Here is a 17,723-nt window from a genome sequence, read left to right as displayed (position 1 = left end):
ATTAGTAAGGGTGTTAAAGGTTATGGGGGAAGGCAGGAGAATGGGGTTGAGAAGGAAAATAAATCAGCCATAATTGAAGGATGGAGCAAACTTGATGGGCTGAATTATCAAATTCCGCTCCTACGTTTTATAGTCTTAAAGAAACCTCGGAACAGCAAAGCTATTTGGTACTGATACGAGAAGAAAAGTTCAAAAACCTTTGGAATTTCCTGATCTGTAGGGCTCTGCCTTGACTATACAGTATTAAAGGCAGATCTGGTGAGTTTTGGGTTCAAATGGAATTGAAAAATAAGGGATTCTGTTTGGAAAAAAAACTGAGGAATAATCTTAGGCTGACCTACAGACACAAAAAGTCAGTTCTTGTGACCATTTCTTATACATGACAGCAAATATGAGTGGTGCAGACAGGGAGTGGTGCAACATAAGGGATGCGTAAGAAGGAGGTATCTCTGATTCTGCGTGCTTGTGTCAGAAAGACTGCTTTAAAATTAGTTTTTAGTTTAATAATTCACATCGCTTGAGATCAAGAGGAATTTAAGTTCAAATAAAAAAGCTTTAAACAGATACTAAATGCAAAAGGAAAAGCTTTCTATTCCCCATCACTGTAAATGTCTGTGCAAGCAGCATACTCACTCAAGGTTCAAATGAGGAATATTAAAATTCAGCATAAATGCTGCCCTCAGTCCTTCCAATATTTGCAAATTTTCAATTAATTTCATTTGATGACTGTCATCATTCTCAGTCAGAATCCATCCTCAGTTGTAAACATAAAATGTCCATCTGCTCCTTCATAATTCTTTGCACAATATTTGACTGATTTACATTCTTTGAGCAACACAGCGATGCAGAGGAGGGATAAAAACTGGCCCATTGTAGCGTACTAAAGAGCACAAGTCACAGGAAACCTAAAAAATTTTACTGTTTGGCTCATTGTCTCTCTGCTACGTGAAACAGATTACTGAAGTTTGGTGTGTAGCCCTGCAGGTTATGTGTTTAAACTCAATTGAAATGCTGCTTAAATGTATTTAGGATTTCTGCCGTTAGTTTCAGACTCTGACTAAGTGAAAGAGTTCTCCCTTTCTTTCCCTAATACTTTCATAAATTATTTTAATTCTATACCCATTGACATTTGACCCTCTGTTAGGGGCAACATGTCCTTCCTTTGTACTATATACATACACACACATCTTTCATAATTTTATAAATTTTTAATTTAATTTCCCCACAGCTTCTTTGTTCCAAAGTAAGCAAATTAAGCTTAGCCAGTCTTTCTACATAACTGCAGCTTTACGGTCCCAAGAACATCTTTGTAACCTTTGTCTGCACAGTGGTGTCCTGTCCTGTACCTTTCTTATAATTTGGTGACTAGAACAATACACAGTACTAAAGATATGATCTGATGTGTTATATACAGGTTGAGTATGATCTCCTTCTCCTTATTTTCAAAGCCCCTACTAAATAAAGGGGGAGTATACCTTTTGATTTTTAACTATCTTAGTTGCCTGTGCTCTACTTTTAAGGTCAATAAACAGCCATCTCTGGTTCCTCTGTTTCTTCACACTTCTCAATAATATTGCATGTATTATACATTCTATGGTTTGTTCCAGCATCTCTGGTTTCCTCCCTTAATCCAAAGACATACTGGTTGGTAGGTTAACTGGTCGTTGTAAATTGTTCTGTGATTAGGGGTTGCTGGGTGGCATGGCTCAAATGGCCAGAAGAGCCTATTCAATAAAATATATAAAATAAATACCATCTCTCTCTTTGTAAAGCTAAAAGATTTCCTCTTCCCTGTTCACTACACTGCCAAATTTGTAAAGTCTACAACTGTTTTAACATACCTTGAAGTCACTAACTTGCATTACCAAAAAAGCCACAAGGCAATACTGAACTCTGTGAAACCTCATTTGCAATGTAAAAACATCCATTAACCTTCGCACATTATTTGCTGCCACTGAGTAAGCATTTGATCAAATTTACCACTTTCCTTTAGATCCTAGGGTTCTTTTTTCACTTTTATAAACAGTGTGCCATGTGGCACTTGGTCAAAAGTATCACTAAAATCCATACAGCCTACTTGTCTTTTCAACCTTCACAGTTACTCTCTCAAAGAATTCAGTTAAGTTAATTGGTTTCCAGCTTCCTTTAACAGATCCAAGCTGTCTTTCCCTGATTAATCTGTGGATTTTGAAATGTAGGTTTAAATTGTCCACTACAATCAATTCTAATGATTTACGAATAGGAGAAAATCTGTAGATGCTGGCGATCAAGGTAACACACACAAAATGCTGGAGAAACTCAGCAGGACAGGCAGCATTGATGGAAAAGAGTAAACGGTTGACACTTTGGGCCAAAACTCTTCATCAGGACTGGAAAAAAGAGATGAGAAGTTGACAGGTCAGACCATGGCCTCCTCTACTGTTGCAATGAGGCCACACTCAGGTTGGAGGAATAACACCTTATATTCTGTCTGGGTAGCCTCCAACCTGATGGCATGGACATCAATTTCTCAAACTTCCGGTATTGGCACTCCACTTGTCCTTCACTATTCCCCATTCCCATTTCCCTCTCTCACCTTATCTATTTACCTGTCGATCACCTACCTTTGGTGCTCCTCCCCTTTCCCTTTCTTCCATGGCCTTCTCTCCTCTCCTATCCCCCAATCTCCAGCCCAGATGGAGCGTTCTCCATCTCCTTCACCAATTGACTTCCCAGCTCTTTACTTCATCCATCCCACTCTCCTGGTTTCACCTAACACCTACTTCCTCTCCCTCCCCCCACCTTTTTACTCTGACTTCTCGTCGCTTTTTCCCAGTTCTGATGAAGGGTCTCGGTCTGAAACATCGACTGTTTTCTCTGGTCCATAGATGCTGCCTGGCCTGCTGAGTTCCTGTGGCATTCTGTGTGTATTATTTACTCTAGTGATTTGCCTGCCACCAAATCTAAATTAATTACCCTTGCTAAACAATGGTAAAATGCCTAGCAGTGTGCCAGATGTTGAAGTTTGAGAGGGAAGAGAAGTGAGGGCAGTTACTAGCAGAAGGTGCTCAAAAACCTGAAAGACCTAAGGGTACATCCGAGCCAAACGAACTGCAACCTTGGGTTCCGAAAGAGGTAGCGGTAGAGATTGTAGAGACAGTAGCAATGATCTTTCAAAAATCATTGGATTCTAGCATGGTGCCAAAGGACTGGAAAATTGTAAATGTCACTGAAGTCTTTAAGAAAGGAGGAACACAGCAGAAAGGAAATTATAGACCAGTTAGCCTGACCTCAGTTGTTGGAAAGATGTTCAAGTCAATTGTTAAGGATAAGGCTATGGAGCACTTGGTGACACAGGACAAGATAGGACAAAGTCAGCATGGTTTCCTTAAGGGAAAACCTTGTCAGACAAACCTGTTGGAATCCTTTGAGGAGATTACATGTAGGATCGATAAAGGAGATGCAGTGGATGTTGTACATTTGGACATTCAGAAGGCCTTTGACAAGGTGCTACACATGAGGCTGCTTGCTAAGTTAAGAGTCCATGGTATTACAGGAAGGTTACTGGCATGGTTAGAGCATTGGTTGATTGGTAGGAGCAGTGAGTGGGAATAAAAGAATCCTTTTCTAGTTGGCTGCCAGTGACTAGTGGTGTTCCACAGGGGTCTGTGTTGGGACCGCTTCTTTTTATGCTGTACATCAATGATTTAGATAATGAAATAAATGGATTTCTTGTCAAGTTTGCAGATGGTACAAAGATTGGTGGAGGGCAGATAGTGTTGAGGATACAGGTAGGCTTCAGAAGGACTTAGACAGATTAGGAGAATGGACAAGACAGTGGCAAATGAAATACAATGTTGGACAATGCGTGGTCATGTATTTTGGTCGTAGAAATAAATGTGCAGACTATTTTCTAAATGGGGAGAAAATCTGAGATGCAAAGGAACTTTGTAGTCCCTGTGTAGAATACCCTAAAGGTTAACTTGCAGGTTGAGTCAGTGGTGAGGAAGGCAAATGCCATGTTCGTATTCATTTCAAGAGGTCTAGAAATACAAGAGCAGGGATGTGATGCTGAGGCATTCTAAGGTACTGGTGATGCCTCACCTTGAGTATTGTGAACAGTTTTGGGCTCCTCATCTAAGAAAAGATGTGCTAGCATTGGAGAGGGCTCAGAGGAGGTTTACAAGGATGATTCCGGGAATGAAAGGGTTGTCATATGAGGAACATTTGATAGTTCTGGGTCTGTACTCGCTGGAAATTAGAAGAATGAGGGTAGATATTGAAACCTTTTGAATGTTGAAAGACCTAGACAAAGTACATGTGGAAAGGATGTTTCCCATGGTGGTGGAGTCTCGGGCACAGCTTCAGGATAGAGGGTGTCCATTTAAAACAGAGATGCAGAGGAATTTCTTTAGTCAGAGGGTGGTGAATTTTTGGAATTTATTACCACAGGCAGCTGTGGAGGCCATGTCATTGGGTATATTCAAGGCAGAGCTTGATAGGTTCAAAAGCATGGCATGAAAAGTTACAGGAAGAAGGCCGGGGAGTGGGGCTGAGGAGAGGAAAAATGGATCATCCATGATTGAACAGTGAGGCAGACTCAATGGGCCAAATGGCCTAATTCTGCTCCAATGTTTAATGGTCATAAGCACAAGAGATTCTGCAGATGTTGGAAATCCAGAGTACCATACACAGATGTCAAGCAGCATCTATGAAGAGGGATAAAGAGTCGGCATTTGGGGCTGAGACCCTTCATGAGGATTTGAAGTCCTGATGGAGGGTCATGGCCTGAAACATCAACTGTTTATTCCTTGCCTTAGGTGCAGCCTGACATGCTGAGTTCCTTGAGCATTTTGTGTGTTGTACAATGTTATCAGCAGCCCAGAGTGAATGCAAAGGGATCAACTGAAATCATTCAGCAAAGAAATTGATGCCTATCAATATTATTCAATTGATATTTTGCTACTTTGTCTATGTGTATTAGAATAGACCAATACAGCAAGGATAAATGGCTCTTAATAAAAAAGATACCTTGAGAACTTTCTGTGCAGCTTTCCATATTCCTCTTAGTAACCTGTGCTGTAAATATACATTTTCCTCTATGTTTCTCACAACACTACTTTTTATTCCCTGATATTGTAGTAGACACTTATAGTTACAGTAATATTTGCATATTTGCATGTGTCTCAGTTACGAATGCAATGCAATTATTAACAATAGCAGAGATGCTGTGGAGAGGTATTCAGCTTGATGATATGAAAGAGATGTGTAAACATTAATCAGAGAGGTACATATCAATTTAGGATTGTGGTGCAAAGATATGTTGTAAGTCTGGGCCAGCTGATTTCACAAACTATATCAAGAGCACTGTTAAACTTACACTCTGTCAATGGTGTGCCACAAAGCAGTAACACATTAGGTGGTACAGATAAGTCATAAACTTTACAGGTATTTAATCAAAGCAACCTCAACCTAAATTGAAATATATTACATGTGGTTATAAAATAAGAAGCAATTTAGATTTTTCTCTCAGTGAATATTCCATTTTGTCGATGAACTCTGAGAATAAGGGTTTTTTGACAATCAGGTTCCAGACTTTTTCTTTCAATGATTTCATCTTTGCCCTTACTGAGAAACAGCCAACAGACCTCACTGTTGATGCTTTTCACATTGCCTGAGCCGCTGTCTGACTCTGGAAGGCATCAGGGTTGGATCCAATTCGCTTGCAGTTGATGTCCACATGTATGCTCTTTCAGATGGATCACTGCACACTGCACAGGAACAGCAAGCGCCGGCTGTCTGTTTCCCCTTTTACCGTGCTACACTGATATCACCGAGGCATTCATTCAACTGGTCTAGTTAACGGTCAACTGCAAAGAAAGCGTCTGGTCTATGCAGCGTAATGTAGTGGCTGGGCGTTACTGCAGGTGCCGGGGCAAGAAGGACCAGACATCGGATTAAAAAAAACACAGCCAAATCTTTTACAAATTTTGCAAAACTTGAAAGAAAATGATTTAAAAAGTCATCTGATGCTCATTTTTACCAGTTTTATGGAGAAGTGAAACAAGGAAATGATTGCAACACCACCGTATAGCCAGACAGTACAATGGCTGCTCACATCCACAGTAAGTGAAAACAATAGGAAACTGGCAGTCCCTTAATATCCTTACTTGTTAAATTGTGAAAACCATTGAGTAAGACTTCTCAATACAAATGAAAAAATAATTATCTGTCTTCCAGATAATATATTGTGTATTGCATATGATTACTATTAGTATATTAGCATAATACAATAGTTTTCTACCTACAAAGAAATAGCTGAGCCAATTACCAATTTGGATCTCGGAACTCAGCAACAAAACAAATATTACAACAAAAGCAATAATATTTAACCAGGCTGGACCAATTTGCGTTTTCCAGAAAGGAGTCTACATTCTTCAAATATGAATGCCAGTTCTTAGAAAGAGCATGAATACAGCAAATATATATTTTATAAAAAACAACCTCAGTTAATTCAGCATTTTGGATCAGTTGTACAAATGAAACGTACCCGTGAAGCTAATTCAGATCTCAGGTAGAGACCAACCTAAAATTCCTGGAGCAACATACCTGTCCAGGCAGTTGGATTCTTAGTAAATGCTCACTGTGAGGAGATAAAGGTAGCGTGGTCGATCTGGAAAATTGAAGTTTTCTTTTTCGTTGGATCAGCGCATTGCATTCCTTGCAGCCGCTTCCCTTTCGGTCGCTCAGCGTTTATCCCTCCCAAGTCCCAACTGCAGAGATTTATGCCAGGCCGAGCGTGCTGACATCAGGGCGAGCACTGCTGATTAATCACTGCGGTAACATATCAGTGAGGTTTTTTTACCGCAGCAATGTGAAGAGGGGAGGTGTGGTGAGAGTTGCGTATGTTTGCGCTGAACACAACACCCTTTGCATGTATACTATTAAATGGATAGGAGAAGGAAGCAATAGTGCAATTTTGCAGTTAACACAATGTCTGCAGCCATATCCTGAAACTTTGCATCCATATTTTTCACCTGGTACTCAATGTGTGGGGCAAAGCAAAGACTCAAGGTAATGAGGAAAAATGACATCCACGGAAAATGCTACTGGCTGTATGGTTCCTTTGCTGGGTATAATGTGCTTGGGAACAGTTATGTTTCCTGCCTCTGAAACCAGGGTCACCTGAATTCAACAGTATGAAGATCTGCAGTTTCTAAGGTAGAACAGCTTTTTTCCCATCAAACAATAAAATGGACCAAGGGACCGGTAATAATACTTTCATAATAGGGTTAGCAAGAACTGAAAGAGTTTATTGATCCAAAGCGAAAAGGAAAGAATGACTACTTCTGCAGCCTGCAGTGAGAAGGAGAGGACAGAACAAAACTAAAGGATAGAATGACTGGCCAATCCTTTATGTTAATACATTGGTATCTCAAAACACAGCCCCTTTTATATTCTGAGACAAACGCCATGGGTTTAAGGAATGTTTATCAGTAGATTGCATCTGTCTCCTTAAGTGACTGTTCGTCACAGGTGATCTCTCAGTCCTCCATTACTTGCTTTAATTTTCCATAGTTAGCAGATGAAGTCACGTTGCCACAACTGTATCTTTGGCACCACACCAAAGTCAATTTCAATTCCTTCCTCCTTGCCATGTTAATCTTTCTTCCCACTTCATCAGTGTCGGGAGCAACATTAATATCTTCAAATTTACACAAGTATTTTGTCTGCTTGCTCTGCTTGACTCATTCCTATATTTAGAATTAGCCAATTAAATCCACAAAGTCAAAATTATTATCCCTATGAAGAAGCTTCAAAAATTCCAAAAGAATTCCAGACAGATTTCCTTCCCCGTAAGCAGTCGCTGTGGAGGATTAATCGACAGCGAGGAATAATGAAGCAGCAAGGGAATGTAATGCTTCTTTTCCTGAAGACCATTTTACCATTTTACCCTTATAGGGTCTAACAGGATCCATACATATATACGTTTCATCTTGATTTGTGTTTTCATAATTGTGCAGTGTATGGAATGCTATCTGCAAAGCACAAACACTAGGAGGTGCTTCTGCCTTGGCTCTTCCAAGGTTTGATGAGGTAAGCTCTAGATTTTCCTGCATGCTTGAGAAAATTAGAAATGGAGAACTGTCATAAAAATAACTGAAGGGACCAGGAGAGAAGCAGACTAATTTCTCTGAAATGTGCATCATAAAATAAACTGGAGAATTTTGGGTGAAGCTGTATTAAAAATGTTCTAAGCACCAACATTTGAGCCAACGTTGAAATAATACATGGCTTTCTGACTTCTTTCCTTCGTGAAAAGTGGCCACTTAGCCAAACTGGTCCATGACTATACAAGTGCTCCACACAAGCTTCATCTTGAACTTCATTGAAGCCTCACTGCATAACCTCCTGTTCACGTTTCTCTCATACATTATCAAGACTCTTCGTAAATGTATCTATGCTCTTGGCTTAACCATTCCATTTACTTCAAGTTCCATATTTTAACCCATCTCTGGTTTTTAAAAAATCTGAATTTCTCATTAGATTTATATTTATGACTTGTGGTTTTTAATTGTCCTCAAATTAAACCAACTTTCTTTATAATGTATCCCATCAAGTACCTTCAAAGTTTTAAAGAACTCTGTTATGTCACCTCTCAGTCTTCTCATTCTTTGAGAAAAAAGCTTAGGTCAATTTAGCATTCCTGAAAATCAGATCTCTCAAGCCAAATATTAGTGAGAGATTTCCTTATGCTTTCCAATGAGGAACATGCCTATATAAGAAAGAGCAAATATTACCCTGATTTTTTTGAAAAGGTTAAGAAATAAAATGATTAGCAAATCTGATGGCTCATGAAGCAGAAATAATCCCAATTTACAATTAACAAGCAGATCCCAGTGCAAAAATAAATTGCCCACACTGCAGAAATATTGGACTAATTCAAATGGGAAAAGTCAGCTTTAAAGCTTACAATCAAATGATGATTAGATTGGCATTGAATGGCATACTCCTGGCTTATGCTCTGCCATTTACTAATGATAGCAACAAACATTTTCTGACTTTCTGTGTTGTAACAGAACAGAACCCTGATTTTTTTTTCAGGGCATGGTTGAAATGGTGGGGTTTTGGAGGTGTGTAATATTTTAAATATATTTGTTTCAAGTTTCCCTCAGAACACTAAACACAGAATGTCACAGTACCTCTGATCAAGATTTATATTGCATGTTTTTTCTCACACAACAGCAACAGTATCTTGCCAGATGAATGAAAATAATGGCTGCTTTGCCATCTTTGAACTTCCCTTCCATTAACTCAGCAACAGCAAAACTCAATATATGATAGGACATAGGAGTTCAGCTAATTGTATAAAGATTGAAGATTGCTTAATGGCATTTCCAGAACACAAGTGCAAGGAAAAACAAAATAATTGTTATTCTGGAATCAACACAGAATAAAATAAACACAGTAAGATAAAGGACACAATAAATATAAATACATAAAGTAACTTTTTTCATAGATTGATTGCATATACCTGAAGGGATACTAGGCACAGGAGTGTTTGTACTTAAGGTGACTCTGACAGGAAAATGCCCAGTTTGTTAAACATGTGACCAATAAGAAAAAATCCAAAGTCAATATGTGCCCAGAAACCCCTCTGAAGATCTTGTGGAAGTGGAGTATGTGCTGATATGTTTAGAATTTCTAATATTAGCAATTGGAACTGAGATACAGTCATTCTCTGCAGGAATAATGAGTCCCATCTCACACCTACACACAAGGACTTTGCTTAACTACACATTAAAAGCATCCAAAAACAAAACTTGGACCCATATCTCTCTCATAAAAGAACACTTCCTCATATAATGCACACATCATTAGAAGTGTATTCATACACGGGTTAAAACAGGATATGAAGATTATTTTCTCATAATACATGGGATAAATTTATTAATAAAAATGACATTGTTGCCAATTATTTAAACTCTCAATCTCATTTTACAATTTTCTTCACCTGCATCTTTCAGTACCAATCAACTCAATTTAGCTCACTTTTATTACATCTAATTTTAGACAAATTATTTCGATGTTTTTTTCTGTTATGAGTTGGATTAACTCGCGCGTATCTTTTTGCTGGGCTGCTACATGCTGAGAAGATTTATTAAATGCAAGTGAAGAGAGAAGAGACTATGACATTAGCACTCTCAGTAATGGGTCGCTGCCTGGTTGACTGTGTTCAGCTCCAGCACACGCAGCCAGTCTGCAATCTAGGAATGGGTTAATGGATGGGAATGTTAGCGGCTAACTACAGGCACAGGGTAAGGAGGAGGGGTAAAAAGAGAGGGACTAAGTCCACTTACAGGATCTCCAAGTCACGCAAGGCTCTGAAGGTTCCATCTTCAATGCAACTGATGTGATTGTTGTCCAGCTGCCTGTTAAGCAAATAAAAAAAACAAAGAAATGCATCAGAGGGGCAGCGAGAAGACAAAGCCATGTTTCACAACAGGCAAGGTCTTGGAACATCCTCGCCACCCTTCACTAGGAAAACTAAGCTCAACACCCAGAAACATCAGGCTGCCTCTGGCCTTGCACTCCACGCTGCTTTTCCCTTCCACCGAATGAAAAACCTTGCAGTGAGCACAGAAGCCTATCAGCTCTCCGTAAATATTAATTGCGCAGTTTTTTAAAGGCAGAGGGAGTAATTTCATTACATTAGGTGGCCTAATCCATTACAGGCTTTTACTGTCCTGTCACTGAAACCATTTCATTAAAAGTAAAGGCTTCTAAATCACTTGAGGTCACACAGTTGCCCTCGATGACCTACCAGAATTTTTTTTCATTCCCTTCCTTTCTCCTGGATTTGGAGGCTGTCTCGAAGTCTGCCTGACAAGTCCCTGACACAATGCTGAGTACTCAGTCACTGCACTGATCTGGCAGGGTGCACACAGAGTACACCACTCGAATTTAAGCACAACAACTCTCATTTGAAAATCACTAATTATGCCATGTGCCAAAAGCATACCAGATTGCCCTGAGAGTGAACCATCAACTCCTTCCCCTTAGTATGCTCTTCAAAAGAAAAGAAATAGGGTTTTTTTTTGGGAGGGCATCAGTTCCTATTTCAAAGTAGCATTGTTGGCATGTGAATATAATGAAAGAGCAAGTTGAAAGAACCGGTTAACCAATATTTGCACAACGATCAAACTCATGTAAGGTGCACAGTTCTCCCACGTGTGAACGTAATTAGTTGAGTGGGTGTAGTGGCTGGTAGTCTGGAGTAAGATGCGGAGTGACATAGCCGTAGAATTTGAAAAGTATTCCTTTCAGGGTGGCATGGCGATGCAGCTTGTAGAGCCAGCCAATATCTTGCACTGCTAGGCACCCAGGTTCCATCCTAATTCAGTGTGGAGTGCCCTCATTCTACCTGTAGCCACTAGGGATTCTTCTGGGCACTGCAGTCTCTTCCCAGATCTCAAAGATATTTAGATTGGTAGGTTATTTGGCTAATATAGGTTGTCCCTTGTGTGTAGAGTAGTTAATGAGAACGTCTGGAGAAAAATGCGTTTCATGTAGGGTTAATGTAGGGCAGTTCAAGGTGAGTATGGGTTTGATGGGCTATGAAACAAAAGATCTCTTCCAAGCAAAGTGATTCAGAAATTTCTAACACCACAGGCAATAAGGCCAGTATTTTTATTTCTTGTGATTTGTTATTCATAAGCTCTGGCTTGAAGCTTAAAGTGTAGAAACAATTAGAAGATACTCAGTGATACGATACGGTCACAGTATAATGAGGGGGTTCAAGGGATTGTGAGCATTGCGAAAGAGAAGTGTGGAGGGAAGATATGAGGAAGGTAAGTATTCTTGGAACCAAACTAGACTAACATGGGCAAGGCAGAGAAGGCTATTGAACCAAGTGTTGGTAAATTGGATTAATATAAATGTACACATAATGGTCTGCATGGAAGAAGGGAGCAAACGGATCACTCTCTGTGTTGCTTGACTCGATGACTAATTGGAATTGAAATGGAATTGATTTATTTTTGTCACATGTACTGAGATACATTGAAAAGCTTGTCTTGTACACTGTTTATACAGGTCAAAGCATTCAGGTAGAACATGCTAAAATAATAACCGAATGAAGGATAAAGTGTAGCAGCTGTGGAGAAAGTGCATTGCAGGTAAACAATAAGGTATAAGATCATAACAACGTGGATTGTGAGGTGTAAAGTCCATCTCATCGTGCTATGGAACCATCCAATAGTCTTACAACAACAGGATTGAAGCTGTCAATGTGCCTGATAGAGTGTGCCTTCAGACTTTTGAATCTTCTGCTTAATGGAAGAGAGGAGAAGAGAGAATATCTGGGGTGGCGCAGTCTTGGTTTATAATGACTGCTTGAATGAGATAGCAAGAAGTATAGCCAGAATTCATGGAGGGGAGGCTGATTTCCATGATGTGCTGAGCTGTGTCTGCAACTGTGCAGAGCGGTTGTCGTACAAAGCAGTTATGCACCCAGACAGGATGGTAAGGGTCAAAGACAACATGTCAAATTTCTTTAGCTTCAGGCATTTGTGAGCATTCTTAGCTCGTTGAATCAGGACAGGCTACTGGCGATGTTCACTCCCAGGAAGTTGAAGCTCTCAACTTTCCAACGAGAGCATATGCACCATCCCCTGTGTTTTGCTGACACTGAGATAAAGGTTGTTGTCAAGACACCATGCTACTAAGTTCTCTGCCGCTTCCCATACCCCCACTTATCACTATTTGAGATACGGCCCACTACGATGGTATCATCTGCAAACTTGTAGATAGAATTAGAGCAGAATATGGTCACGTAAAGGAAGAAGAGTAGGGGGCTGAGGGTACAACCTTGGGGAGTACCAGTGTTATAACATCATAATGACTACAGTCACCAGGGTCTTTCATCATACTAAAGATCAAATGCATGAATTGGTGAGACATGTTTGAGGACCAGGAAAAATTTGAAGCGGTTGGGTATTTAACCTTTATAACTACAATGAATAGCCTGTGGTTGTTGAGAATATTGCTGGAAGCATTGGAAGGAGGATTTATCTGCTTTGGGGGCAGAGAAGGGTTTTGGAGTAGAGAATGCAAACTAGTATTTGGTATCTGATCTTCTTCACTTGAATGGGTAGGAATTACTTATTAACAGAAGAGCATCGGCTGGGATGGTAATTGTGTGTTTGACGTAGGATAATACATCCAAAGCCAAATTTTCTGGGACAGTCTGAGGCCTTGAATTAAATAATCAGTGATCCTACACAATTTTAATCTTTCATTTAATCTACTATTTTTATGAATGGTGCTGAGAAATAATAGAATATTAACTTTATTCTTAAACTTTTTTAAATGATTTGATTAGTTTATCAATAAGTTATTTAATTTATTTTTTATTTAGTGATAGAGCCCTTTGGGCCACGCCACCCTTGCAACCGCCTGACAAACCCAATTAACCCTAACCTAACCTAATCACGGGACAATTTACAATGAGCAATTAATCTACTAACCAGTACATCTTTAGACTGTGGGATGAAACTGGAGCACCTGGGGAAAACCCACACATTCCACAGGGAGGACGTACAAACTCCTTAGAGAATGGCGTCAAAATTGAACTCCAAACTCCAGAACGACTTCAGCTGTAATAATGACGTGCTAACCTCACATGGTTCCCCATTGTTATAACAATAATCATTCATCAAGATGAAAATGGCCTCCTCAAGTCCCTTTCAAACCAATAGGCACAAAGTATACTGTAGATGCAGTCTAGAGCAGCACATTCAGTAGGTTAGGTTGCATCTATAGAGGGAAATAAAGATGAGTTCCTCCAGCGTTTAATTATATTTATTTATTTACTTGTTTGTTTAGAGTTAAAGCATGGAGCAAACCCTTCCTGGCCAACAAGCCACACCGCCCATCAATATCTCTATTTAATTCTAACCCAATCACAGGGCAATTAACAATGACCAATTAACCTATCAACCGGTATGTCTTTGGACTGTGGGAGGAAACCAGATCACCCAGTGGAAACCCATGTGGTCACGGGGAGAATGTACGAACTCCTTAAAGAACTGAGCTCCAAACTCTGACTGCCCCGAGCTGTAATAGCGACACATTAACTGCTACGCCACCATGGCAACATTTGTGAAGTAGCAATAGATAATAACTTTGTCAGTTTTCTCAGGTAGGGGTTGATAAAGAGGCATGAAATTCACAGAAAACCAAAATGTAAATAAAGGCATATTTAGCAAAATGTAATTACTGTCAACAATAGTTCTTAAACCTTTTGCCAAATCGATGCACTCATTCAAAAAAAGTTTTGTTGCAGCACGGAATGGCCAAGCTCATTGTGCCTAATGTAAGCCCTACACTCACCATGGGGAATGTCTAATGGAGCAGCTTGATATGAGCTTCACTTTGTTTTAGACTGTGTAATGTTGACCAGAAATGGCTTGCTTGTCAAAATCTGAATAGTGTTCAGCAAGTGTATTGTGAACAAAATGCTGTGGGGACCAACCAAACACAGTGTGAATAAAACAATGTATTACAATGTGTTGATGATCAGAAAAAAATAAAGGTGTGATATAAAAGCAGAAGATGTATACAAAGGGATCATGGATCATATAGTATTTGGCACATTGTACGAATGCCAGCTCTTTGTATAGATAATTTTGTTTGCTAGATTTGTTCAATTTTGTTAATAGATTCATTATTAGTCAGGGCTTGGAGGGATATGGGGAGAAGGCAGGAGACTGGGGTTGACAGGGAAATGGATCAGTCATAATGAAATGGTGAAGCAGACTCGATGGGCCAAATGGCACAATTCTGCTCCTATATCTTATGGTCTTATGCTCTTATATTTAGCATAGCCCTGAATCCAAAACTTTGTTCTCAAAGAACTGAAGGGATAGGTTTAACCTTCAGTAGAACAAAATGGCAAATATTTCCAGCAAAGAGTAAGTTTGTTCCCTTTTTGTTTCTGTGCTAGGATTTTTTTTTGTTCATGTTGGAATCGTGGATTTACTATGAAATTTAACAAAAGGATGGTACTTGCTTTCAGTCTTCCAGTGTCATAGTTAAGCTCATTTGCATAAAGAATGGCTGTCATTGCTTTGTCATGGAATGACCTGATCTAACTACTCATAGACACTAATGGATGCTGACAAACAGAGGGACCCTGAAGTTCACATCCACAGAGAATGGCAACACCTAGAGACAGGGCGATGAAGGTATATGGATGGCATCAAGAGACTTGGAGCAAAAGCAAACTGCTGGAGGAACTCAGTAGGCTGGACAGCAACTATGGGAGAGAAGGACAATTCAATGCTTCAAGTCCAGATCTTGCATCAGAGCATCAGTTCTATGGCACATTTCCCTTCATAGGATAAGTCATAGAATGTGAAATTTGGGACGTTATGCTAAACCTTACAAAGCATCGGTTGGCACACACTTGGAGTAATGTGTGTATTTTTGGTCACCACGCTGTAGGAAAGATGTAATTGCGCTGAAGAAACTCCAAATGAGATTCCCCCAGGATGTTGTTATGGAGAGATATTGGTTAAGTTTTATTGTTTTCCCTCAATTGCAGGAGGCTGAGGTGTGACCTTATAATGGTATATAAAATTGTGAGAGGCATGGACAGGATACATATTCAGAATTGTTTTCCAGTTGTAGTGATATTAAAAAGAAGAAGGTATAGATTTCACATGAAAGGAAGGAGTTTTAAAGGAGATCTGAGGGATAAGTTTGTTTACACAATGAGTGGTTGATATTCTGGAATTTGCTCTCTGAGGAGGTGATAGAGTCAAATACAATTAATACTTCAAGAGATAGGCAATACATAGAAGGTTATGACTTAACACAGACAAACGAGATTATTGTAGATGGACAAACAAAAAGTTGTCAAGGATGTGGTGGTTGAAAGCTCTGTTTCTGGGCTGTAAAACTCTACTACTTTATGCTATTTCTCCAGAAACTCTGCTACTTTCACATTCAACCAACATTGACTCTACCTCCAGAGAGCTACATGACCTCATCACTCACATGTAATACTGAGCCTTTCTTCCGCTATACAGTACTTCAAACTTCCAATGTGCAGGTGTTGGCCCCTAACACTCCTCTGGGTGCATGATATGCTAGAGATACTGAAAACACACATGTAGAGGGAAACAGAGAAGGTCTCACTATCCAAGATCTTAATTAACCAGAGTTGTAGGACCCACACGTACCCAGCAACGTCCATTTAGGCAATTGTTCACCAAAGCAGTCCTCGCCAAAACCTATAACCTCCTCTGACCTTGAGTAAAACTTCAGGTATGAGACCAGACTGTTCACACACAGTTTGTTGGGATCATGCAGATACAGGAGCAGAAAAAGGCCACTCAGCCCCCAAAACTTCTGTCATAATATCTTTTCTTGAATAAGCACTCAAAAATTGTGCATATTTCTCCAGGTATGTCCTTACGTTGCACAGTGAAGCTAGTTATTGATCTGCAGGATGCACAATCAGGTCATGAATCTCATTTCAGCTATGGTTCCAATCCTCTGCCAATTGCCTAGATGAGACTACTCAAGCCCTTATATTTTAGCCACAAAGCAGAAAGGGGTTCCTGAAAATCAGGAAGATCTGTCACTTTTGGGGACCCTTAATAATGGGCAAAGATGACTCTGCAAGGCCTGGTTCTAATTTCTGATTATTGCAGGCCATTGTTGTTTTATGCCATTGGTGATAACGAGTTTTGATTACTTTTGTGAGTGAAATGACCTGGTTACTCATATTCAGTCAGGCCTAAAAATCACCCTTCTCCTGAAATAATGGAAAGCATGGATTTTTGAAATAAAATCTTTTTCGGGAGTCTAACATAATGGCATATCAGCTGGCAGTTTATCTTTAGGTCACAACTGTTCTTCTCCATTTTGGGTCATTGAATATGGACTCTGGATATTGCTGCAACATGTGCACTTGGTGACGGCATGCACATCGGAAAAGGTGTGCCCCAGGGTCTTTAGCCCAGAATGTTCAGAACTTCCAGGAGGACCTCGTCTGAGCTTGAAGTTTTGTCAGATTGAGTAAGTGCAAGAGGTTTGTCTGTTTCTGGTTTGTTAAGCTAGCTTCGAAAAAAGCTATCTTTCAATAAATCATGATTCTTTGACTCTAGTAAGGAGTGTAGCAAGGATCGAGCTGAGCACAATGCAGGGTGTAAGGCAGGTTAAAAGACAGAATATTGGAGGAGCATTGATGTACAGAGGGATCTTCAGGTGTAGATCCAGTAGTTCACTGGAAGTGCCAACACAAGTGGACAGACTGGTAAAGAAGTCATATGACATGCTTCCCTTCATCGGTAAGGGCACTGAGTCCAAAAATTGGGAAGTCATGTTGCAGCTATATAATGTTAGGCTACATTTGGAGCACTGTACATTTTTGGTCACAACACTGCAGGAAGGAGCTGAAGGTTCTAAAGAGAGTGCAGAAGATTACTGAAATGTTGCCTAGAATGGAGAATATTTGCTATAAGGAGAAAATAGACAAACTTATATTTTATTATATCTACAGTGACAGAGACTGGGGGACAACCTGAAGAATGTTATAAGATTTTCAAATTCTCAAAGTTCTCAAAGACACAGGTAGGGTAGATTGAGAGTCTTTTTTCTCAAGGTGGATTTGTCGAATCTAGCAAGCATAGGTTTAAGGCAAGGGGGAATAGTTTGAAGGAGATTTATTTTAC

At 39.8% G+C, this 17,723-nt stretch overlaps 1 protein-coding gene across 2 annotated transcripts in view; it reads right to left on the bottom strand.

The window, feature by feature from the left end:
* The window catches only part of LOC134349406 (slit homolog 3 protein-like), a 674,478-nt gene that overhangs the window by 254,988 nt on the left and 401,767 nt on the right, over positions 1 to 17,723 (bottom strand). For both annotated transcript variants that reach the window (XM_063053662.1, XM_063053663.1), the window contains one exon: positions 10,341 to 10,412. In XM_063053662.1, the coding sequence (XP_062909732.1) occupies positions 10,341 to 10,412 (72 nt within the window). The remainder of the gene's footprint in view (positions 1 to 10,340; positions 10,413 to 17,723) is intronic.

The sequence above is a fragment of the Mobula hypostoma genome, chromosome 7 (genome assembly GCF_963921235.1).
Source record: "Mobula hypostoma chromosome 7, sMobHyp1.1, whole genome shotgun sequence".
Classification (NCBI taxonomy): domain Eukaryota; kingdom Metazoa; phylum Chordata; class Chondrichthyes; order Myliobatiformes; family Myliobatidae; genus Mobula; species Mobula hypostoma.
The sequence above is the reverse complement of the archived record's forward strand: the minus strand, read 5'-3'. Positions and strand labels throughout refer to the sequence as shown.